The sequence below is a fragment of the Pelmatolapia mariae genome, linkage group LG4, assembly GCF_036321145.2.
Source record: "Pelmatolapia mariae isolate MD_Pm_ZW linkage group LG4, Pm_UMD_F_2, whole genome shotgun sequence".
In the NCBI taxonomy this organism is placed as follows: Eukaryota; Metazoa; Chordata; class Actinopteri; order Cichliformes; family Cichlidae; genus Pelmatolapia; species Pelmatolapia mariae.
The window spans coordinates 16,161,174-16,185,388 of record NC_086230.1 but is presented as its reverse complement, the minus strand read 5'-3'; the positions used below and the strand labels follow the sequence as shown (position 1 = coordinate 16,185,388).

At 40.6% G+C, this 24,215-nt stretch overlaps 1 protein-coding gene across 1 annotated transcript in view; it reads left to right on the top strand.

Annotated features, from left to right (window-relative positions):
• Nucleotides 1-13,355: 13,355 nt before the first annotated feature.
• Nucleotides 13,356-24,215, top strand: part of LOC134626703 (uncharacterized) — an 89,488-nt gene continuing 78,628 nt past the window's right edge. The window contains exons 1-8 of the mRNA XM_063472649.1: nucleotides 13,356-13,398; nucleotides 14,459-14,765; nucleotides 15,412-15,494; nucleotides 16,091-16,143; nucleotides 16,367-16,409; nucleotides 19,843-19,913; nucleotides 20,115-20,204; nucleotides 20,320-20,630. Of these exons, the coding sequence (XP_063328719.1) occupies nucleotides 14,474-14,765; nucleotides 15,412-15,494; nucleotides 16,091-16,143; nucleotides 16,367-16,409; nucleotides 19,843-19,913; nucleotides 20,115-20,204; nucleotides 20,320-20,630 (943 nt within the window). The 5' untranslated portion in view covers nucleotides 13,356-13,398; nucleotides 14,459-14,473. The remainder of the gene's footprint in view (nucleotides 13,399-14,458; nucleotides 14,766-15,411; nucleotides 15,495-16,090; nucleotides 16,144-16,366; nucleotides 16,410-19,842; nucleotides 19,914-20,114; nucleotides 20,205-20,319; nucleotides 20,631-24,215) is intronic.

Sequence of the window (24,215 nt, the reverse complement as noted above, 5' to 3'; positions counted from 1 at the left end):
ACTTTTATTCAAAGATGCATTTTGCCCTCCCGTAAACACACAAGTGAATTCAGTATCTTCATTCACTTCACTGGAATTTACTGTGAGAAAACTTGCTGCGTTGTACACTTTCTTTCCATCTGCCTTTCTTGATTCAGAAACTGTAGTGATCAGATCTATTTTGCTGGTGATGTCTGCTCCATTTTTCAGCCATTTGATGTCATGTTTCTTTGGTGCAAACTCTTTGGCAAAGCAGGAGGCAGTATAGGTACCATCCTCAATAAATGAGGAACGAACTTTAAGAGTTGGATTCTGCTCAAACACCTCTGAAAAATAAAGACGTACACAAATGTATTTATGCAAAAGCATTGAAAAGTTTGGACACACCTTCTCATTTAATTGTTTTCCTTTATTTTTACTACTTTCTGCATTGTTGATACATACTGAGGATATCAAATATTTGAAACACGATATATATGGAATTATTTAGAAAAAAAAAAAGATAAATGACTTTAAATACGTTTTATATTTCAGATTCCTGAAAGGAGCCATGCTTTACTTTGTTGCCAGCATTGCTATGTAGTTGTGGAAAAGTTGTAGAAAAGAAAATTATCCTAACCACGAATACAAAGAACATGAAAATCATTTGTTTGTATTTATTTATTTAGTAAAAAGTTTTACCTGCATAGCAGACAGTCAAAAGCAGCATCAATATCCTACAGTCCATCTTGTTTAACTGTGTGTGATGGTCCACTATCTCTGGATGGTTTCAGCAGTCTCATAAGTAGAGGTGGAGGAAAGAATATTTGCATTTGCACCTCCTCAAACCCATAACAGAAATGTTTAATAATAAGTAAAGAGTTTTTACTTAGAATAAATTACCCCGCCCCACAAAAAAAGAAAAAAACTGTGCTAAAAACTGAACTATTAATTTGTGCACATTCTTCTCTGTTGTCACACAAGTGGAACTAGAATGGAATTGGCAGTCATCTCTATTGTGTTGAACCTGGACAATTAAGCTGCATTTTAATGTTGGATTACAGCTATGAATTAATGTAATTTACTATGAACTTTTCTGAAACTATGTTTTGTCTCTGAGGCAGCAGTATACAGGAAATTACCTTTAAATGCAAGAAAAATCAAAAGTAAAAACAGACATTGTGCTTAATAACTTAGCCATTATTAGTGAAAAACAGGCAAGAAAAATGTATCATCAAATCAACTCTGACTAAATGAAGTTGACAATTAAAAGAGTTTCTACTTGTGTCAACACCTAATATAATATAATATATTAAATATTACGTTTCTGTAATTAATTTAGCTTATTTTTCATAGTTGTAAAGTGCCTGTTTCAGACAAGTGAAACTGCCTTATCTGAGTTTCACTTCTCAACAAATAATTAAATAACTCTAAGGATTAAAAAAATAAATAAAAATAATATTATAAGATATATAAATTGCAAGCCCTCTACCTGATACAGTGCAGATAAAGCCAAATGTTCTTTGTCATATCCATCTTCAATCACACACAAAGGTTGAGTCAACATTGATCGGCCTGTTTTCTAGACTGCAGCCACTGCCCTCTAATGTTCTGATGAGTAAAAATTACAAAACTGGTTCTCATAAAATCATTGTGTCAACTTGTTTTAAAATTTCTGTTTATTGTCCTTACCTTAGTGGTTTTCATCACAACCAATAAAACTAAAATATTGTCTGAGGTAATTACAGCTGCTAAACTGTGGGTGTCGAGATCAAAAACAGTCTGCAGAATCTTCGTCTGCTGATACAGCTGCTTTCTCTTGTTGTCTCTGGCGACGGCTGCATGAGAAAAATAAACACAAACACTGTTACATCTGATGCTTGCAACTAGGTTTGCATTTTCTAATTAGGTTTTAAATTTTATTCCATTTTGACTTTCTATGTTTAATTCAGTTTTGTTTTAGTTAGAATAATAGATGTTAGCAATGTCGTAACTTCTCACAACCTGCTCCTGTCCTTTAGGTAAGCTGGTAAAAATACAAAATATAAAATATATAAGTGAAAATCTTCCCCTTCCAAGTAGAGACTTCAAAGCACTGGCCCCATCTTGTAGTTGGTACTAAAACTATGAATGAATTGTAGAGAAAAGTATTCTTCTCTGCTTTCCATTATGCTGTCAGATGAATTGGGATGAACTTGGAAGTCATCTTTATTGTCTTTAACCTGGACAAATTATTGTATTGCTGCATTTAAATGTTGGATTGCAGCAATAGAATCATTTGACAAGTAAAAATATATTACAATTTTTAAAAGCTTTGTCTTTTAGGTTTATGCTTTAAAAGATTGTATGGGAAATTACCATTAAACGTAATGTAACATAATTAAGTTTTATATGTTTATATATTAATTTATATATTAATGTTATTTCACAAGAAATACATAAATCATTGTGGAGAAAATTTCTTTTGGATTAAACATCAACATATGGCATGTTCATTGAAATGAGGATTATACAGACAAAGTTAAATGCTCTGTGTCATTGTGATAAATAGAGGAAGTATTTTTGGTATGACTCCTCTAGTATTTTACTCACTGTGTACTATCTGGCACAGTAATAAACTGCTGTGTCCTCGGCCTTCAGATTGTTCATCTGTAGATAGACTTTACTGCTGGAGTCATCTCTGGAGATGGTGAATCTACCCTGGACAGACTGGGAATAAAAGATAGGAGTACTAGGTATATCTATATAAGCAATCCACTCAAGCCCTTTTCCTGGAGCCTGTCTGATCCAGCTCCACTCTCAGCTTCCAAAGTTAAATCCAGATATTGTACACGTGAGTCTGTGTGACTCTCCGTGTCTTTTGACAGCTGGTTCAGACTCTGTTATGGTCTGACCTTGAACACAACTTGAATCAAAGACAGAAACCAACAGGAGTGCTAGCTTTCTGTAAGCCATGTTGACAGTGTGTCAGATATGTTCACAACTCCTTTAAATATGATCACATAATGAGATTCTCACTAGATCACTGACATTGTGTTTACATTAAGGTCCTCCTATCACATTCAAATTATGTTTCTAAAATCAAATTGTGAAAATCATGGTGTGAACTCAGATTTGCACACTCATCATTCTTAAATGAGTGGGGGAAGTTGTAACGTTGTCTTTTTACAGTTGGTTGAGACTCTGTTTTTGCCACAGAGAGTGGAATTAGAGGTTAAAGTTAGTTCAGTAAACAGTTCAATGTGCAAACAAACAACGGAGACGACGGAGAGGAATAAAACGGAGAGGAGAAACACACACAAAAACAAACACAGGCAGGTGAGGGAAGGCTTGTTGCTGACTTAAATATATTTTCATTAGATTAATTCAATTTAAAGCAATGACTGAGTAGACTGTTCATTTTCTCTCTCTGTTTTTCTCCCCTTTTTAAAGCAGTTTAAATGCTTGTGCAGTTGTCAGGTAAACAGCGCCTTCCCCTTCCTCAGATGCTGTTCAAACATGATAAGTGGAATGAAATGGAGCTCAGTTTTTAACTAGACAAAGACCTCTGAAGATGTCATGATACTGAAACACTACATTTATTGTATTTAATATATTTAAACAGTTGAGAAGTCTGGTGAGTCCTGTAATGATCCTCTCACATATGAACAACTTCCTTTGAGTATCTTTAATAATGAGATGACCTTCATCATGACACTGGAGGAGACTCCAGTGGAGAATTTAACTGTGTGAAATGTAACCTCGCAGACAAGTGCAAGACTTTCTTTCACTAATATCCTTAATAGATTTAGTATTAGTAACACTGTCATTATACTACAATTATGATGAAAGATAAATGCAGCATAAAGGGCTGCAGGAATTTTCTTAAAGAATTTCAGTCACTGTGAGTCTCGAGCACAATAATAAACAGCAGAATCTTCAGTCTTCAGACTGTTCATCTGCAGATACAGCTGCTGTTTGCTGTTGTCTCTGGAGATGGTGAACCGGCCTTGGACTGACTGAGAATAATAGATGTAAGCACTGTCATATCTGATGTTTACAACCCACTCTAATGCTTTTCCAGGAGCCTGTCTGACCCAGTGCATCCAGTAGTCACTGAATGTGAATCCAGAGGCTGTACAGGTCAGTGTGTGGGATTCTCCAGGTCTTTTAACCACTGGTTCAGACTCAGTCAGAGTCTGACTATCGACACCTGTAAAATCGAAAGAAATGCAAGTAACTTTGTATTTGTATTATTGTAACTTTATGGAGACAAATATCGGCACAATATCAGCAAAAATCTTCACCTGCCCAGCAAACAGTTAAAAGCAGCAGTCCTGTCCTACAGTCCATCATATCGATCTGTGAGTCCACTGGTCTGTCATTCACTCTACAGTCAGATAAGTAGAAGTGAAAGACATCTGAGTTTGCATTAACTCCTCCTCACTGGATGACTTTAGCTAAATTTAGTATGGACATTGTTTTTTTTTTCATCTCATATGTTAAAACTCAGACTGTGAATTGAGTCACACACTCAGTTCTGTCAGCTACAAGAAAACAGCAAACATAGAGATCAAAAAGGAACATGATAATAAAATAATATGTTTATACTAAAATTAGAAGGTTAAATCATTAGTGTCGTTTTTTTTAAACAAAGAAAAAACACTGTACTACAAAGCTGTATTATTAAAAACTGGCACAAAGCTGTGTAAAATTATTCTGTTCTACAAAGTGAATTTGAAGCTGAACTAAATAAAAGAATCAGTCAGCAGTAACGGCAAATCTATGTTGCTTATGTGTCATTAAAGTAAAACCAGTAGTCAACAAAAAGATCTGATCCCTTTTAAACTGATATAAGTTTTTGTAAGTGTGTCACAGGGAAAATTACTCAGTATGAATAGAATTTTTGTGATAGTTCAATTATCTTTTTATTATTATAGTAAAAAAATATTACTACATTAATATTAGGTACTGAATGATGTTTTGCAGTTTTTTAAACTGACTCCTGTTACTGTGGTGGTTGAGCACTAATAAACAGCAAACTGTTCTCTGCTGTCTCTGGAAAAAAGGTAAACTGGCCTTGGACTGACTGAGTATTTGTTGCTACCACTATAATTGTCAACCCAGGAAACCCACTCGGAGTCCATTTGTGTTCTCTCTCTAACTAGAGGTGGAAAACATCTAAGGTTTGCATCGAATCCTCCTCAGTTGAGGATAACAATGGGATAAGCTTGTCTATCAACTTTTTTACTGTGTGTTATCCACAGCAAACTGAATTAGAGCCAAATTTATTATTCACTGTATTTTTTGATTATCCATTATTATCCATTATTCATTGTTTTATGAATAACAATAATATTTTGAATTAAAGTTCTCTTCCAAAACAAGTCAAAGTCAAAGCTTCAGTGATGCAGCTCAGTGCTCATATATTCATATTGCTAGGTGAACCTGACTTAACATGGTGTTAATGGTTGTTTTAAACCTTTTCTGCTACTCCATATATCTATTTGTAATATTAACCCTTGAAGTGCCAAGTGAATTGATATATGATGATTTGCTGTTATTTACTTCAGGATTTAAAGCAAAAACTGCTTCCATTTATAAATGCTTTGTAAGATATAGATAATCCCCATTTTTGATGAAGTCACACAAAGAACTTAACTAACAAATAGTAACTTCTTTAATTAATCATGGTTATGTGTCCTTTTATGAAGCAATTGCAAACAGCTACAAATGGAGGCTACAAAGCTTCAATGATTACTCATCATTGCCTTTGTTAAAGCTGATTGTATGATAATAGACCTTAGCCAAGCAGCCAGATCCTGATCATCAACAGGTAACAAAGTTGTATTAATGGTCTAGTGCAGTTCTTTCTGTCCTGGACGCCGTTTGGATTTTATCATCATGCATCATGTTATTGTCCTTTCAGTTATAGATTATATAATATATAGATATAGATAGATTTTCTTCAGTCAAGATGGCGCCGCGGATGGCAGCCTCGGTACTGCGCTCTCTCGCACTTTTCTTGTTTTTGTTTATTTTCTGCGCTTTTGGTCACTCAGACCACATCACTTTCTCCAGAGATGAACTGCTAAACATCAGGCAGTCGTCTCACTATAGTTCTTATCCATTTTTCACAAACCCGGAAAGTTTTTTGGAGATTTTAGTTGGAGGCGCAGCAGCTCTCTGTGGCTCCTGGAGGAGACGCAGACGGGGGACCCGCGCTGGTGCACTGGTGAAACTACGTCGGCGAGGATTCCGCACGGCACTCCCCTCCATTCACCTCGCGAATCTCCGCTCTCTTCCAAACAAAGTCGACGAATTACTGCTCTTAAACCGGACTAACAAGGACTTTGCACGCTCTGCTGCCCTCTGCTTCACTGAAACCTGGCTCAGTGAGCGTGTCCCAGACGCTGTCTTAAATCTGCCGGGCTTCCAACTTCACCGGGCGGACCGCGAAACGGAGCTCTCAGGGAAAACAAAGGGTGGTGGAGTCTGCTTCTACATTAATGAAGGTTGGTGTACTGATGTCACAGTGTTACAGAAACACTGCAGCCCACACTTGGAAAGTCTTTTCATCAATTGTAAACCGTTTTATTCACCGCGGGAGTTTTCTTCCTTCATGCTGGTCGGAGTTTACATCCCTCCTCAGGCCAACGCGAACAACGCACTGTGCGAGCTGGCTGACCAGATCACCACCCTGGAGAGGAAATTCCCGGACTCCTTTACAATTATCCTTGGGGATTTTAACAGAGCAAACCTCAACCACGAACTCCCTAAATACAGACAGCATATAGACTGCCCCACCAGGGACAACATCATACTGGATCACTGCTACACCACTCTAAAAGATGCCTATCGCTCTGTGCCCCGGGCAGCTTTGGGACATTCTGATCACTGCATGGCCCATCTTATTCCAGTTTATAGGCAAAAACTCAAACGTGCCAAACCTGTAGTCAAAACTGTGAAGAAGTGGACTAACGCAGCAAAGCAGGAACTACAGGACTGTTTTGACTGCACTGATTGGACTGTTTTTGAAGCTGCATCTGATAACCTGGATGAGCTCACGGACACTGTGACATCATACATCAGTTTTTGTGAAGACGTGTGTGTGCCAACAAAGACCTTTTGCACATACAACAACAATAAACCATGGTTCACTCCTAAACTCCAACATCTTCGTAAAGCTAAGGAGGACGCCTACAGAAGTGGTGACAGGGCCCTGTACAAGCAAGCCAGGAACACACTGACCAAGGAGATCAAAGCAGCTAAAAGGATCTACTCCCAGAAGCTGGAAGAACGGCTCTCAGCCAACGACCCTGCGTCAGTGTGGAGGGGCCTGCAGGAAATCACCAGCTACAGACGCCCCCCACCCACTGTTGAAGCAAACAAAGACCTGGCCAACGAGCTAAATACATTCTACTGCAGGTTTGAGACGGACAGACTCCCACGCCTCATCCTCCCCTCCCCAGAGACACTGCTTCAGACAATGACCCCCAACACACCTTCCACTTCTCCCCCCTTCACCCTCCCCCTCCCCAATCCAGTCTCAACGACAACCCCCACCCTCCCCAATCCAGACCCAACGACCACCACCACCCTTCCCATTTCAGACTCAACGACCGCCACCACCCTCTCCAATCCAGACTCAACGACCTCCATCACACCTCCCACCCCCCTTTCCTCCTCCCTGGAACTCAGAATACACACTGAGGATGTGAGCCGACTATTTCAGAAACAGAAGCCCAGGAAAGCCCCCGGACCAGACGGTGTTTCACCCTCCTGCCTCAAGACCTGTGCTGAACAGCTGGCTCCCATCTTCACTCACATCTTCAACAGATCCCTGGAGCTGTGTGAAGTTCCATCCTGCTTCAAACGCTCCACCATCATCCCTGTTCCCAAGAAACCTACCATCACAGGACTGAACAACTACAGACCTATCGCCTTGACGTCTGTGGTCATGAAATCCTTCGAACGACTGGTGTTAGCCCATCTGAAGGACTTTACAGGCCACCAGCTGGACCCTCTGCAGTTTGCCTACCGGGCAAACAGGTCGGTGGATGATGCAGTGAATATGGGGCTGCATTACATCCTGCAACACCTCGACCGCCCGGGAACTTATGCCAGGATCCTGTTTGTGGACTTTAGTTCGGCTTTTAACACCATCGTGCCTGAACTTCTCTCTTCCAAACTCTCCCAGCTCAGCGTGTCTCCAGCTACCTGTCAGTGGATCACCAGCTTCCTGACAGACAGAAAGCAACAAGTGAGGCTGGGGGAGATCACCTCTGAAACTCGGTCCCTCAGTACTGGTGCCCCTCAAGGATGTGTCCTCTCACCACTACTGTTCTCCCTCTACACTAATGACTGCACCTCCAAGAACTCGGCTGTTAAACTCCTAAAGTTTGCAGATGACACCACCGTCATTGGCCTCATTCAGGATGGTGATGAGTCTGCATACCGGCAGGAAGTTGAGCGGCTGGTACTCTGGTGCAGTCAGCACAATCTGGAGCTGAACACTCTTAAAACTGTAGAGATGACAGTGGACTTCAGGAGACACCCCCCAACTCTGCCCCCCCTCATCATATCAGACAGCCCTGTGTCGACTGTGGAGATCTTCAAGTTCCTGGGTACCACCATCTCCCAGGACCTGAAGTGGGAGACCAACATCAACTCCATCCTCAAAAAGACCCAGCAGAGGATGTACTTCCTGAGACAACTGGGGAAGTACAGTCTTCCACAGGAGCTGCTGATCCAGTTCTACACTGCAGTCATTGAGTCTGTCCTGTGCTCCTCCATCACAGTCTGGTATGGTGCAGCCACTAAACAGGACAGGAGCAGACTGCAGCGGACTGTACGGGCAGCAGAAAGGATCATCGGTGCCCCCCTGCCCTCCATCCAGGATCTGTACCTCTCAAGAACCAGGAAACGGGCAGGGAAAATCGTCACAGACCCCTCACACCCTGGACACAGACTTTTTGACCTGCTGCCCTCTGGCAGACGGTACAGAAGCCTGCAAACCAAGACCACCCGACACAGGAACACTTTCTTTCCCCTCGCCATCTCCCTCCTAAACAGTTGACCTGTCACACTGCTTCCCACTGCCAGACTGCAACTGCACCTTATGTACATTCTGTAGTATTCATTCCACCTCATTTCATTTCTGTATTTTATGTACATAAGTTTAGTTATTTATAGTTGGTTTACACAGCTTTGTGTATGTATGTGTATGCATGCGTAATGTACATATAGGTGTGTGTGTGTGTGTGTGTGTGTGTGTGTGTGTGTGTGTTTTTACATTGCTGTGCTTGAGAGCCACCATCTACCGGAACCAAATTCCTTGTATTTGTCTGCACATATACTTGGCCAATAAACACGATTCTGATTCTGATTCTGATTCTGAGATGCTCTCTGCATAAGAACTGATTTTACCTGACAGTACCTAAGGAAGTGTACAGGAAGAAACAGACCTGGTTGATTGTTTTATTTTTTAAATTAAAGTAATGCTATAATTATAGCGTTATCATTGAATTTAGTACAATAATATGTTACATTACTGCATTGCTTTAAAATATACTGTGATTACTGTAATGCATTACTTTGGAACAAGCGACAATCAGTTTTATTTGAGTTTTATTTACTCAGGTTTTTCCATAGAATTTCTTCTTGGCTAACTTTTACACAATCAGACAAAGGTATGTGGTAGTTAAACAATATAATACTCTACAAACTCTCTGCCTCATACTCTTATTTGTATTCACAGTTACACAAAATGCTTTTGGTGGCTGTGTGTTGCTGGGTATTTGTACGCGCCTGTTAGTGGTTTGGATCACTGTGTTGTAACATGCACAGTAATAGACAACTGTGTCCTCAGGCTGCAGATTCTCTCCTGTTATTGTCACTGTGCCAGGAGAAGTTTCTCTGCTGACTTGTTCTTTAAAGCATCATTTTTGTTACCACTCCCATCATACCAAATCTGGAAAATCCATTCGAGTCATTTTTCTTCATGCTGTCTGTTCCAACCTGATATAGCCAGTGCGTCTGTCTGGATGTGATCAATACAGTGCACACCTGTTTAAGCAGAAATCAGTATGACTTAAATTATTCATTTAAATACTTAGTATTTCTATTGTGTTTAGTAGTGTGAATTGACCAAAGATTCTCACAGGATACTGTAGCCAGCAGGTTGTTACTGAAGCTGAACTGATATGAGCTCTTCTGCCCTCTCACTGATGCAGCCACACACTGCATAATTTTGTGGAATTGCGTGGTGTTCATTACAATAAAAGGACTGTGCACTTGCACAAAATGCAATTAATTTTTAATAATTAGTTAATAATTAATAATACATTTTAATGTGAAACTTCAGTGACTGATGACAGGTTTAAATGCAATAGTTGAAACCACAGTTAAACAGTTGAAACCTGCACTTGTTTTGTTTTGATTTGTTTTATTATATTTATGCTTTTTTTTACTACCTTAAGGCATTGCAAAGCCACATGAGTTTTTATGATTGTATCTCTTTATTTCTCAGGTTTTTTCATAATTGTAGGGTCTGTACTTTACAATATATAGTGCCTTGAGGCAACTTTTGTTGTGAGTTAGTACTGTATAAATAAAATTGAATTGAATTAAACTCAATATATTTTGTATTAGGTGTATTGCTGGGATAGTTGCAAAGCAGGAAAAATGTTTCATTAGCAGAAGTTTTTATTATTATTATTAAATCTTTTTTTAAAAAATAGCAAAACTCAAAATAAGGATGTTGTTTCAAATAGGATTTTGTACAGCTGCTCAAACACTTTCAGTCACTGTGAGTATCGAGCACAATAATAAACAGCAGAATCTTCAGTCTTCAGATTGTTCATCTGCAGATACAGCTGCTGTCTGCTGTTGTCTCTGGAGATGATAAAATGGCCTTGAGCCGACTGAGAGTAGTAAGTGGTTCCCCCACTTGTGATGTCAGCAATCCACTCCAGCCCTTTGCCCGGTGCCTGTCTGATCCAATCCATACTGTAGCTGCTGAATGTGAATCCAGAGGTTGTGCAGGTCAATTTATGGGATTCTCCAGGCCTTTTATCCACTGGTTCAGATTGTGTCAGAGTCTGACAATTTACACCTGTCAATAGAAATATTCAGGCAGATAAGAAAAGAAAATTAAATAACTTTCAGCAGATGTAAAAAGAACATTAAAATAATTTTAGTAGAGTTTAACCTGCACAGTAGAGAGTCAGAATCAGCAGCACTGTCTTAGAGTCCATCTTGTTAAACTTTGTCAGTCCACTGTTCTCTGCAGGCTCTCAGCAGTAAGATAAGTAGGTGGAAGTCATCTCAGTATTTGCATAGGAAACATCAAAGGTAGAAATACATGAACGCAATACGGATAAAATCTTGGAGAAGCTCACGGCTCTTCAAAGGGAAATTGATAGACCTGGTGACCAGTGATGGACATTAACCTTTTCACGTATAGTGGTCACTACAGTGGACAGCTATTCAAAGGCTGTTTTCTTGTATTTGTGTCAGTGTTGACTTGCACATAAACCAATACATTGGACACTGATGTGTCACTCCATACCCTGCCATGTTTTAAAAAATGAAAAAAGTACATGTTTAAAAAAATGAAGTTCAAAATGCACATAAAAGTTCAATTTTTTTATGACTAAAGATGAATAAAAATACTTATATGTCATAATTCCTGCATTAAAGGGTTAAGAACTAGTGATGTGTCGGCCGCGAACGAAACGGCTCTTAGAGCCGGATCTTCTACGTGAACGACCCGAGCCGGCTCCTTATCTAGAGCCGTGGGTTTTTTTTTCCTTCTCTCACCCTTTCTCGCTCTTTTTTTCCGCTTCACTCCACACGTGAGCCTTGTGCTTGGCAGAGGGGGGAGGGGCGGTAGTTACACTCGCAGTAGCACAGGAACAGAGCGGAGGGAGAGACAGAGAAAGAGAGCCAGGGACAATAACGTCACATTACAAAGGTATAGTAATCATCCACAACTATTTTCAGTTGCAGATGAGAAAGGATTCAGAAAGTTTATTCATGCAGGCCTATATGACAGAGAATGTGCATCTACTTTTTGTTTTCATATTTTAATTTATATTTAATTGTGTTGTGGTTTGCAGTGTTTTGTGTTATTTCATTTTAAATTTGTTTAAAAGGAAAAAGCTGAAAATTTAAATACTTAAAAGTTGAAATGTAAATAGTTGTTTTTTTATTATATGACTTATTACATTTTATGTGGAGTGAATAAATAAAGGTATATTTACAGTGGCCCCTAGAGACAAAGCACATACAAACTTCAAAACACGTAAGAAATCAGAAGCACGTACAACCCCTGAAGCACGTACAAACTGAAAAACACGTAAAAACTCCAAAACACGTAAAAACTCAGAAGCACGTAAAAACTCAGAAACACATAAAAACTCCAAAACACGTCCAAAACACAACAGAGGTGCTCCAGGATGCTAGGCGCAGTGTTGAGCTTTTGTTACCTAGTGGCTACACAAGCCAGCAAGTACCAACGACCGGATTTGGTGTGTGGTAGTAACAGGTAAATGAACATTTTTTTTAAATTATTTGAATATATATGAGTGCTTGTGTATAAATACACAAACAATACACATATGCTTTCAATTATGTAATTTAAGTGATCTAGGTAGCTCTGTTTTGGAAGTTCAGTTAACGCTAGGAATGTGTTTTGGAGTTTGTACATGCTTTGGAGTTTGTACGTGTTTTGTCTCTAGGGGCCACCACATATAAACATATATAAATAAAACCACTTTTTTTACATTAGTAATTTTCTTTATTGTTAATAATAAATAAATTAAAGCAACAAAACAACCTGAAGAGCCGGTTCGGAGCCGAAAGAGCCGGCTCTTTTTAGTGAGCCGAGCTGAAAGATACGGTGGCCCTGAAGTGCAAATCACACCAACAAATTGCTAAACACAACAACAAAATTGAGAAACACAAAAACAAATGGAGAATCACAAAACAAAATTGAGAAGCACAAAAACAAAACTGAGAATCACAAAATCAAATTAAGAAGCACAAAAACAAAATTGAGAAGCACAAAAACAAAACTGAGAATCACAATATCAAATTAAGAAGCACAAAAACAAAATTGAGAAGCACAAAAACAAAACTGAGAATCACAAAATCAAATTAAGAAGCACAAAAACAAAAGAAGAATCACAAAAACAAATTGAGAAGCACAATTACATTAAGAAAACCGGAAAGGGTACCAGTCGGCAACAGGAGACATCACTGATTGGACGTCGGCGCTGTTCATCTTTGGAACCAGAAGTTACTCTGCCTGTAGCGCATTTCGTTTGAAGAAGAACGGCGGAATGTTTTGTCCTAGCTGTGGGAAAAAGCTGGTTGAGGAGTCACCGAACTTTTGCAGCGGCTGTGGCGAGAGGCTTTATCACGCATCTTGCATCGGAGACACTTCACTCCCATTGAGTAAGTTAATAAGCATAATAAAATGTTTGTTATTTATTGATTCATTAGCCTAGCGTTAGCTGTTTCCAGACCATAGCAGACCAGAGGGCTGTTCCACTAAGCGAGCTCAGAAAATCGAGGCTCATTTGAAAATGCACGCAGCTGTCAAAATGACTGCTCAAGACCTTTCTAGTAGTGAAGGTTTGAGGGCAGTTCTAGTGTTAACAAACCTCGCAGCTAGGGTGCCACGGACCAGACTTGTCCACAAGCATATTGCATAATGAATGAGCAGAAAGACTGCAGGTTAGCCTCGTTCCTGGAACCGAATTTGGGGCAATCGAGCCTGGATTTTCAGAGTGAGCCTGGCTTTTGGGATTAGCTTGCTTCGTGGAACAGTCCTCTGAGCATTTCCACAACTGAAACGATAATAAATTAGTTCATTTATTATGTTTGGTTAACTTTAGGAACTAACACTATTATGTGTCTATACATTAAAACTTACTGGTGTAGAATTGTATTGGTCAATAGTATCAATTACATTGTCATTCCTTGGTAGAAATTTTCTAGTGAGATTATTCAGTGTTGTCCTTATTTGCGTGTTGTCTGGACAATGGAATGTCACATGAATGAATGTCTTTAATGTGTGACATTGTAGTACATTTTTCCTTTGTTTCCCTTTAGCATCACAGACTACCTCAAACTGCCCGACTCCAACCTTCAGCACCTTCTTAGAATACAGAAAAAAGAAAAATGAAGAGAGGCAAAAGTTTTCTGAAGGGAGGAAGGGCTTAAAGAAAAAGGAAAAACGAAAGGTTCAGGTAGTTTGGCTAGCTCTGTCTGAAAACAAGTTGAGGTTAATTTTCTAATGACATTCTTTTGTTATTCCTTAGGGGAGTTGTGTAAAAAATGTTCAGTGTAGTAAAGCTATCCAGAATAAGAACAATTGTTTACGAGTAATTGTACATTTAGGTTGTCAGGAAGATCCCTCTTTTGCAGTTAATAAATATTCAAGTTTGAATAGATCTGCTTAGAGTCATATTAGTATCTACTTGGCCCATTGTTCATGTCTTTTTCCTTACAGATAAATGTCGGCTTGATGACCATTAAAAAGGGTGGTTTGAAGCCATACCGTGGAAAAACTATTTTCCTAACAACAGACCCTGACGCTACTGCCACAAGTCTGCTCAATCAAGCTGTTAAAAAAATGAAGGACTTTAACAAAGATCTAAAAGATGGACCTTTCCTTCTTCTGTATCCGGATGGCACTGAGGTCATTACTGTCCCTGGAACACAAAGACCATTTACACTTGAGGCTTATAAGGCTGAAGTTGGCAAGCCTTATCAAAGAATCACTGTTTTCATCTGCTTGAAGAGTGACTTTGAAGATGGTAAGCTGCTAATGTTTGTTTGGATTTTGACACACATTCCCTTAGTTTCAACAACTGCTAATTTTGAAATTGTGAAATGATAACATTACGCATAAAGCACCCAAGTCAATAGCATACCTACATTAAAATGGTGAATGGCCTGTATTTGATATAGCACCTTCTAGGGTTCTACAACCCCCCCAAGACACTTCACAACAAAACCAGTCATTCACCCACACACATTGACACACTGCTGGTGATTAGCTACAATGTGGACACAACTGTCCTGGGACTCACTGACTGAAGCAAGGCTGCTGTACACAGATGCCACCTATCCCTCCCACTACCACCACCTGGCATGGAGGGTGAAGTGTCTTGCCCAAGGACACAACGACTGTGACAGACTGAGCAGGGCTCAAACCTTCAACCTTTTGATTACAGGGCGGGCTTTTAACTCCTCTGCCACCATTGCTCCCTAAATTAGCTTGTATATGTTATGTTTCTTCCTGGAAACATGAAATTCAGCCATTTTTGGATCTACTGAGTCATGAGTTTTCAATGCTAACTTTATGCCTTTCGTATTAATCTATTATTGATGATCAAATAAAGTTTCATACATTAGTATGAATTTAGTTAGCTTAGCTTGATTTGTTTTCATGTTTTGTAGTTGGAGAAAACTCAGACTTGTCTGACTCTGACCCAGAGATTGTTATTAAAAGGCCCTCTGAGTTTGATCTTGCTGATACACTGGTAAGTACAATTTAAAATTTTTTATAGAGTTTTCTTGTTGCGCTTGTCCCTCTCAAGCGCTACGGCTTGAGAGGGCCTCGCGTCTCTCCTCATTACCCAGCAGCGTAACTGTGGCAGCCGTTGGCTGCAGTGTGGCTTGAAAGTGTTGGAAGTGGAGTGGGTAGGGGTGAGCTGCCGTTTCTTTTGATCACCCGTTTTTTCTCCTGTTTTGAATTAGTTAAGGAGGTTAGACTCTGTCTTTATTTTTGACTTTGTTTTGGTAAGGTCAGGGGTGCGGGATTTGTGTAGATTTGTTCTGTTTATTATTTTGGCCTTGGCTCACCCTGAAGTGTTGACACTCCCGTTTTGTTGTTCCTCTTTTATTTATCACTTTGTAAATAAATCACTATAACGAACGGATTTGTTTCCTGTGGCTGCTTGGGTCTTGGGGGGGAAGCGAGTGCCTCGCTCATGTTATGGCCTGGCCCTAGACGGGTCGTAACATTTAGCCACCACCATTTGCCTCAGTTCAGTAAAACAGTTAATAGTTATATGTGAAATACATTTTGTGTGTGTGTGTGTGTGTTCGCGTGCGTGTGTTTGTTTGTTTGTTTCAGCCATGGGAACTTCAACATGAAAGCAGTCCTTTACAGAAAGCGGCAGAATATGAGTAAGTGATATTTTAAGAACATGTAATCTTTTACTGTTTTTTTGCCTACACTTTGTATTAATGAGATATACACTTTTGTCATTCATTCTGTATATGGTTTTTGGAACATGGACTACATAATACTTGTATTGCTTGTTTGTTAATCAAGATGCTTAAATATTTTCAAAGTGTCAATTAATATTTTCACAGTACACAACAAAAATGCTTTTCTTTGTTCTCTAAGGAAGGGTGCTGGGGATCTTGTGCTTGCTAATGAAGTACAACAGGTAAAAAACTATTTTATTAGGTTTTTTTTTGTTTGTTTGTTTGTTTTTTTAAATCTGTCCCGTTTGGTTCTTTTGCCATCAGAATTATTGTCTAAAGGCGAAGAAAGATGCCCAACAGATTTACTTTACCAAATGGACCATCCCAGCCTTGCCGTAATGGTCCATTTGATGGACCAACAAAATAAGCAGACAAAAAATACATATATCGATCGGGAATATAACACTAAATACTTAATATTAAACATTATTGTGCAGCACGTAAGATCGACAGCGCACAGTGTGCTTTGAGGTAGGAGCCAAAAAGGGTGTAGTTAGTGTGTGTGATCACCTGTGTGTACACCTGTGAGCATGAGCGCGCTTGTATTTAAAAGGTTCCTTAATGTAATGATCTGCTAGAGGGTGTGGGGGGCCACAGTCCCATCCTCCAGGGCATGAAGCAGGTATGGAGGAGATCAAAACTCCAGACATCCAGAGGCCCCCAGAACACAAGAGACCAAGGAAGACCAACAGAGGGGCAGCCGCGCCACTGTCCCAGAAAGAGCTGAGGAGAGTCCCAGATGAGGGATCACTCAGCAGCCACGGAGCAGAAGCCAGGGGGGGTTGCAGTGACGTGCCCGTGAGCTCCGCCGGCAGCCAGCTGTGCCTGAGTGACCGAGCCCCAGGCCGAGAGGCCGAGGGCACCCCACCCCCGAAGTGGCCCGAGCGAGCCCCAGGTTCCAGGCCCCGATAAGCAGCCACCAAGGAGTGAGCCGGTGTGTACCTGGACGCCCACCCCCGGACACAAAGAACCACCAACGCATCGATGTCTGAGGGCGTCTGCCACCGGCAGGGGAAGTGGTGGGGGGAGATAGGCCTCCAAACCTTGGAGGACCTGAGATGTCCCCAGAGAGGTGGCGTCTGATACCCAACCTGACATATAGACACAGACATACAGGCACACTCAAATACAAACATCCATTCCCACCCTCATGCTCTCATAGGCAATTACTCCACACTCAACCAACGTGGAGACAGACATAAAGAGACGCTGTACACACAATCACATTCCCCAAGCGTACTCTAAGAACCGGGTCTAGGTACCCTTGCCCCTGGAGGGGGAAACTGCACCCAGACCCAGGTGGTGTTACCCTTTTCCTTGCAGTGGGGAGAAGCAGACTGCCCCGACTCCGCAGCAGCAGGGAGGCCCCACACACCAGACCCCAGTCGGACGGCCAACTCCTCCTCCTAGCCCCCCCGCTCCAGCAGGCCGCAGAGACCGGGGGTGTGAGAAGACTCCAAACCTCCCTCTACCCGCTCATATGTAGTGTTGATGTATATGTGTTCTAAGGTGCAATTAAAACCCAGGAGGGCATGGAGCTACCTGCCAGAGAGCAGCAGGTAAGCGCATAGCCCCTCCTGATAGCCCTCAATGTCTACGTGTATTTAAAATTGAGAGGTGGGCAACGACGCCAGGGGTGAGGTGTACACCCTGATGGTAATTTGGAGTCCGTGTTGTGAGCCCACCCCCAAGATCCTATATGTATGTGTTATGAGAGTGTGAGTAATGTGAATGTCTAAGTTGTGAGATAAAATTGAGGCAGAGGCAGCCAGAAGGGGACAGAGGGGGGGATGCCTCCTCTGCACCCTGGTGACACACCCCTACCCCAAGGCCCTGCATGTGTGGGTGATTGTGGTGGAGCGGGAAGAGGGAGGCAGCTGGAGATGGGGAGGGAAAAAAGGGAGGGGCAAGTGACCCCTCCCTGGGTCCAGCTCCCCCGCTGACCCCAGTAGGCACCCCCATGCTCTGCAACCCGCCAGGGAACGGGGGCCCAGGCCCATCCGGACCAGGGCCCAGTGCAGCGGCGCCGCCCGGCCCCACAGAGCCCGGGACAGCCCACCCGACCCCACTACAGAGAAAACTGCACCCACCCCATCATCCACTCATCTTCCAGACTACACAAGACAATAGACGCCCAGGCTGAGATCTTCCTCCACCTCTCCTATATCTCCCCCTCCTGCAGAGAGAATTTCTGAGGAGAGGAAAGCTCCTGCAAGATGTGACAACCTCCCCCACCAGTTGAAGAGTCCCCCAGGTGGCTCGATACACTGGCGGCGCCCTGCGCCAGGACTGGGCCCCCATATACCCACCCGCCCACAACCCCAGCAACACACCAACCAGGACCCGAGCCCCCGAGGCCCGGCCAGGGCCCCAGCCCAGAGACGGAGCGCCCCCAGAACCTCACGCCCGTCCCGGACCCACCCAGGGGCAGCCAGGCTACCAGGTCAGTAAACTATTTTAGTAGTAAAACAGTGCAGCAGACAATCTCCACCGCCTTTACTTTGCAATTAGATAACGATTCACTGTTTGCTTATTACATTCATTGTTATTATACAATGCATTTCACATCCTCAATTTTCATACTATCAATAGATTATAACATCCACCCCTTAAAGGTACAATAAGTCATACCGGTACATGAAATAATCACAAAGCAGTCTAATGTCTCAATCATGTTATAAGGAAGGTTACATTGAAACTAACTGTGTATGACTCGTCTTTGTCATCTAGAATCTTCTGGCGCTGATCCGTAGCCATGAAACTCATGGAACGGGAGGAGGGAGAGTCACTCGTTTGTTTATAAAGATAGACTGTAGTACACAAATTTGACCACAGGATGTTCTTCTTATTTCATTCTTACTTATTGTACCTTTAGATAATCTATTGGGATAGGGAACCTAAGGTACATCCATCTACTTCCGGACCATGGGTCCCCTACTGCTAAAAAAATAGGAGTCTATGAGCCAATAAAAATTATTTTCTGATCCCGTTTGATGTGTGCCATGGATTTAAAATATGATGTCCGTGAAGTATATAAACACATTTTGATGCCAAAAAGTGCTTAAGCGACAGGTGGCAAAGGTTATTTTAGGTTTTGTTTGAAAAGACGTGGCGAAATGTAAATGTTCGTCTCACAAAATTGACATCATCGAACCAGACACAGAGAAGAGGAAAAGCTTAGTTTTGTTTAGCGAGCTTCGAATCCTTCTTCCAGGATGATGTGGAGAAAACCACTATAAATCTGGCCATGTGATAATTAGCAGCTACGCTGGGGGAGAAAAGCTTCTGAGGCGACGTCATATTTGCGACATCTGACTTGTAGTCATTTTAATGACGAATTTTTACAAGCTAACAAATCTCAAATTACATTACAGACATAGTCGAAACACAATTATTTATTATTTAAATTGAAGTACAACATATGTGTGATTCAGAGAGTAAGGCAAAGCAGACCAGAAAATAACTTTTATAGCTCCATTCACTTCCATTCATTTTTCTTTTGTTCAGGGACCCATGAGCAGACCAGAAGGGGAGGAGACTTAGGCTCCCTATATTAAAATAATTATCAATTGGTCAAATATGAATTTTCATTCATCCTCATTTCTGTATTTCCAGGTCATAGATTTGGAAGAAGAAAACGATACAGGCACTACTGAATGCCTCACTGTCGAGAGCTCCTGTTACAGGTGCGTTGTATCTTGAGTAATTATTCCAGAGGGTTGCACAAAATATATACACACAATTATTGTAAATGTATGTAGTTTGACTCTTTTACATTAGATTCTTCAGAAAAAAAAATAGTAGAATCGTTCTATAAAACTGGAACTGCATGTTTATGCATTTGTCTTTTTGCATCTACTCTTTGTGTACATGTTTTCACTCTGCAGAAACTACACACAGCTGTTTGATCCGATTGTGATTGATGATGAAGATCCTACTCCTAACGAAGCCAAAGCTGAGCCCCCAGAAGAACCTGTGTTAGTAATTTAAACATTTGAATCCAATTAACCGCCATCTTGTTCTGTACAAGACATCATGCAATCATGAGAGAAGTATATACACCTTTAAAAAAAAAGTTTCCCTTTTTTTTAGAGACACCAATTTGCAGGCACATGAAATTATTGCAAATTTGGCACTGGAACTTGACCACAAGAAGGTCAGCAGGTTCAATATATCAAGGTCAGCTGTATGGGATGGAGCTGTTAGAGGATTTCGACGCAGCACATACTCTGACAACTACGACATGTTCATCAAGTTTAATGATGATGCTGGCAGCTTTGAAGAAGGTTTGGATACAGGTGGCCCGAGGCGTGAATTCCTCACACTTCTTATGGGCAGTCTGAGAAATCGCCCCATCTTTGATGGACCTCCAGAGAGCCGTTATCTTGTATATAATTCAAGAGGTGGATGTTTTCTCCGTAATTATTACAATGGAAATTTTAATAAAAATTGGCTTATTTTTTCATTAGCATATTTAATAGCAATTAACCATGATAATTATGTGCCCTGTATAACAGCTGCCAGGCAAAATGAGTACTTTTTAGCAGGAAAGATGATCGCTGTATCCATTGTGCATGGGGGACCAGCACCACATTTCCTCTCCAAGAACCTGGTCAACCACATCACAGGGAATCAGAGTTTCAGCGCCACTGTAGAAGATGTGCAAGATGAGGAGATCACAAAAGTTCTACATCAGGTAGAAAATTACCTAGGCTCAGGGAATGGGTTTACTTAGAAGACACTTGGGGCCAGTTTAAAAGATTTAATCAGGATAAAAGTTATCCGGGTTGGATCATATCTTGAAAGTAGGTTCAAGGTAGATTCTGTAATCTGAAAGGACAGATTTCCACCTCCCAACAACACAAGTGAAATAACAAATTGATTATTTTTTTAATCAAATGTTTGAATGAATCGTAAAAGTAGTGAAAATTATATTTTTGTTTTTCTTACAGTAAACCTTTTTTTTTTATAGGTCCTGAAAGCTGAATCAGAGGAGTCTTTGCATGATCTTATTTTGCAAAACAGCACAATCTTCCAAACTGCTGGATGCCTCAGAAACGTCAAGCCTTGTGAGAAACAAGCATTTGTGGAGGAGTACCTCAGATGGTACATCATTGAAAGAAACCAAAGTGTCATTCAACGGTAAACTCATTACTCCTTTTAAATTCAGGATGGCCAGTTGCTCATCACAGCAGCCACTGACATTTTCAGACCTTCAGATGTATATGAAAAAACTGATTCAGTAGCATCCGTGTGATCTGATGAACAACAAGTTAATTCCTGAGCCACTGTCGCACGCTATTAACCTTTTGACACTAGAACTCTAATTTAGTATACATTTATTGTTCACAATGACCCATAATAATCATAGTCATGCAACATGATTAATTTTTCAGTTATTTATAAAAAGAGGTGATCCCTTGTTTGACACACTTGTTTATTCCAGTGTGAAAGCACTATTTTTTTTTAAATGCTGAAATCCCAATGAGCTCTTCTTTTTTTGCTGTCACAGTTAATTTCTGAGCACTATGAATTGTTTTTGTGTATGAGTGATTCTATGCATTTGAAATCTGTCCAAATTTATAATGAAAGATCTAGTAGGTAAAGACATTTAAACACAATTTAGAAGACTGCAATAGTTATAGCTATAAACCAATTATTAGTTATTTGTCTATCCTTTGCAGATTTAAAGATGGACTGGAAAGTCTGAATTTTTTAAGTGCACTGCAATAACATTCCAGTGTGCTGGCCCCACTCCTGTGCTTCTCTGCCAAGGCCCTGACTGCTTCAGAACTGGAGAGCATGTTCAGACCAGATCTCAGCCCAGCAGGAAGCAACAAGCAGCATAAGGAGGTCCTAACACTTGGCTTTTGGGCAGATTATCTCCTTGATTGTGAAGGTTTGAATGGCCATTTTTATTTGTTTATAGTTTTATGAAAGGAGAGGTAAGGAAATACATTTTCTGTAATGTACTACAGTGTTTACTTTCTTCTTTCAGAGAAGGCAACAGCAGTGTGTCTGGAAGATTTGATGATGTTTGCCACAGGGCTGACGGCAGTTCCACCGGCAGGAATGACACCACCACCATGCATCCAGTTTTTAAGTGATTCGCCTTTTCCAGTTGCAAACACCTGTGCAAATACTCTGAAGCTACCCATCTGTGACTCATACAGCATCTTTAAGGCCAACATGGACTTTGGAATTCAAAATGCTCCAGGATTTGGATGTTCTTAAATCAGCAAGGTCATCAAGTTACAGTTACTACTTAACACATTCATGTGACAAGCAACTTCCATATTGTTAAACATTTAGTTGTTTTAGTTGTTTTTTCTGAATATTGTGTATGTTGGAAAAGTGACAGAAATGCTGGACACTATTTGTAAATGGTTTTATTAAAGAAAATTTTAAATGTTTCCTTGTGGTTAAATGTTAATATTTAAATCCATGCCAGTTGCTGTATATTATAAACAATATTATATTCAATTTAGCAAGAGGGAAAGGAAACACTACTAACATTAAAAAATGAAGGAAAAACAGAAGGGCTGGAGCACTCAAGTAAGTCCAAAGGTTTTATTAGGTGCAAAAAAAGGAAAGAAACTAACGTTTCGACACCGTGTGTGTCTTTGTCAGAGTAACTCTGACAAATGTCATTACAAACTGAAGTTCAGTTGGTATCTAAAACCCAGCTATGTCCTTCAGGGCCAAATACAGTTCTGTGGCCGATTCCCAGTCTTGTGGCTGCTGCAGTGTGTTTTGTTGTACAGCCTGTTGTAAATATTCCTCAATGTTTGGATCACCACACAATCCAACCGGTAGCCCCTCCTCGGGAAACACATCCAGTTCCCTCTCCTCAACAGCAAATCCACAGTCTCTTGAACCATATCTGCAAAATGAAAATAGAACAGTGAAGGATTTTTTGCTGACAATATGGAACTATATAAATCAACGCATGCAGTGACATGTTATAAACTGCTCTATCATACTTATGTGTAAAATTATGAATATATATTAACCAACTTAAGCAATAACAACACCTTGCATTTAGTTTGATGCAAAAGGTTAATTAATTTTGTTAAGAACTCAAATACCTGTGAGGCAAGAGATAGAGTTCGTTTGGAATCCCCCCTGGACACGATGCAAGTCTGCTTGGCCGGATCCTGTGTTTGTTCCAGAGGTCTTTGCATTCATCCAGGTCTTTCTGTAGAACCCCTCTGAAGCAGAATCTCAGCAAGCATTGGTCTTCGTGGCTTCCATTTAAGTTTCCAGAGTCTCTTAGGTCTCCAAAAAAGTCCATCCAAAACTGAGACCTGGGTATATAATTAATATTTAAGAATAAATTTAGCTTTGTTCTTGGTCATTTTATAGGGTTTGTTACATTTTGGTCCCATTTAAAACATGCCACAAATGGATGTCAAACAAAGTAATGCATATTAGTTTTCCATAAATATTGTAGCGACCCTGCAGTAATGTTCTTGTTAAAAATGCTGTATTCTTTTCACTCTGTTCTGTGTGTTGATTGTGAGGAGTGGAGAGTTTGGTCTGAGTTTTTCATTTTGTATTGGCGTCGTTAAATCTAGGCAAGCATGCTCATTTCGGCACAACAGCTGACAGTGACCATTTTGAGTTCCTGCAATAAAGTGACGGCTGTTAACGTCTATCTCATCCAACTTTTCAACACGTCCAGCAGGACGCTACTCTATTTTCTTAAATGCATGTAAAAAAAAACAACAATCTGATCAGCTTTCACTGTAGCTTACACCTACCAGACACAAATGTACCCACCTTCCTCTTCTGAAATAAGACCACCATGACTCGATGCGCTGATTCCCAGTAGATGATCCGTAACTGTGGCTTGACGATCCAGCATAATAGTCCGTGTGCGCGTGACGGAGGGTACACTGTATTGCTGCCATAGTCCCATTCTCAGTCCCGAAGTCTGTTCGTAATCTCATTGGTATCACACCAAGACTCTTTACACAGTTTATATA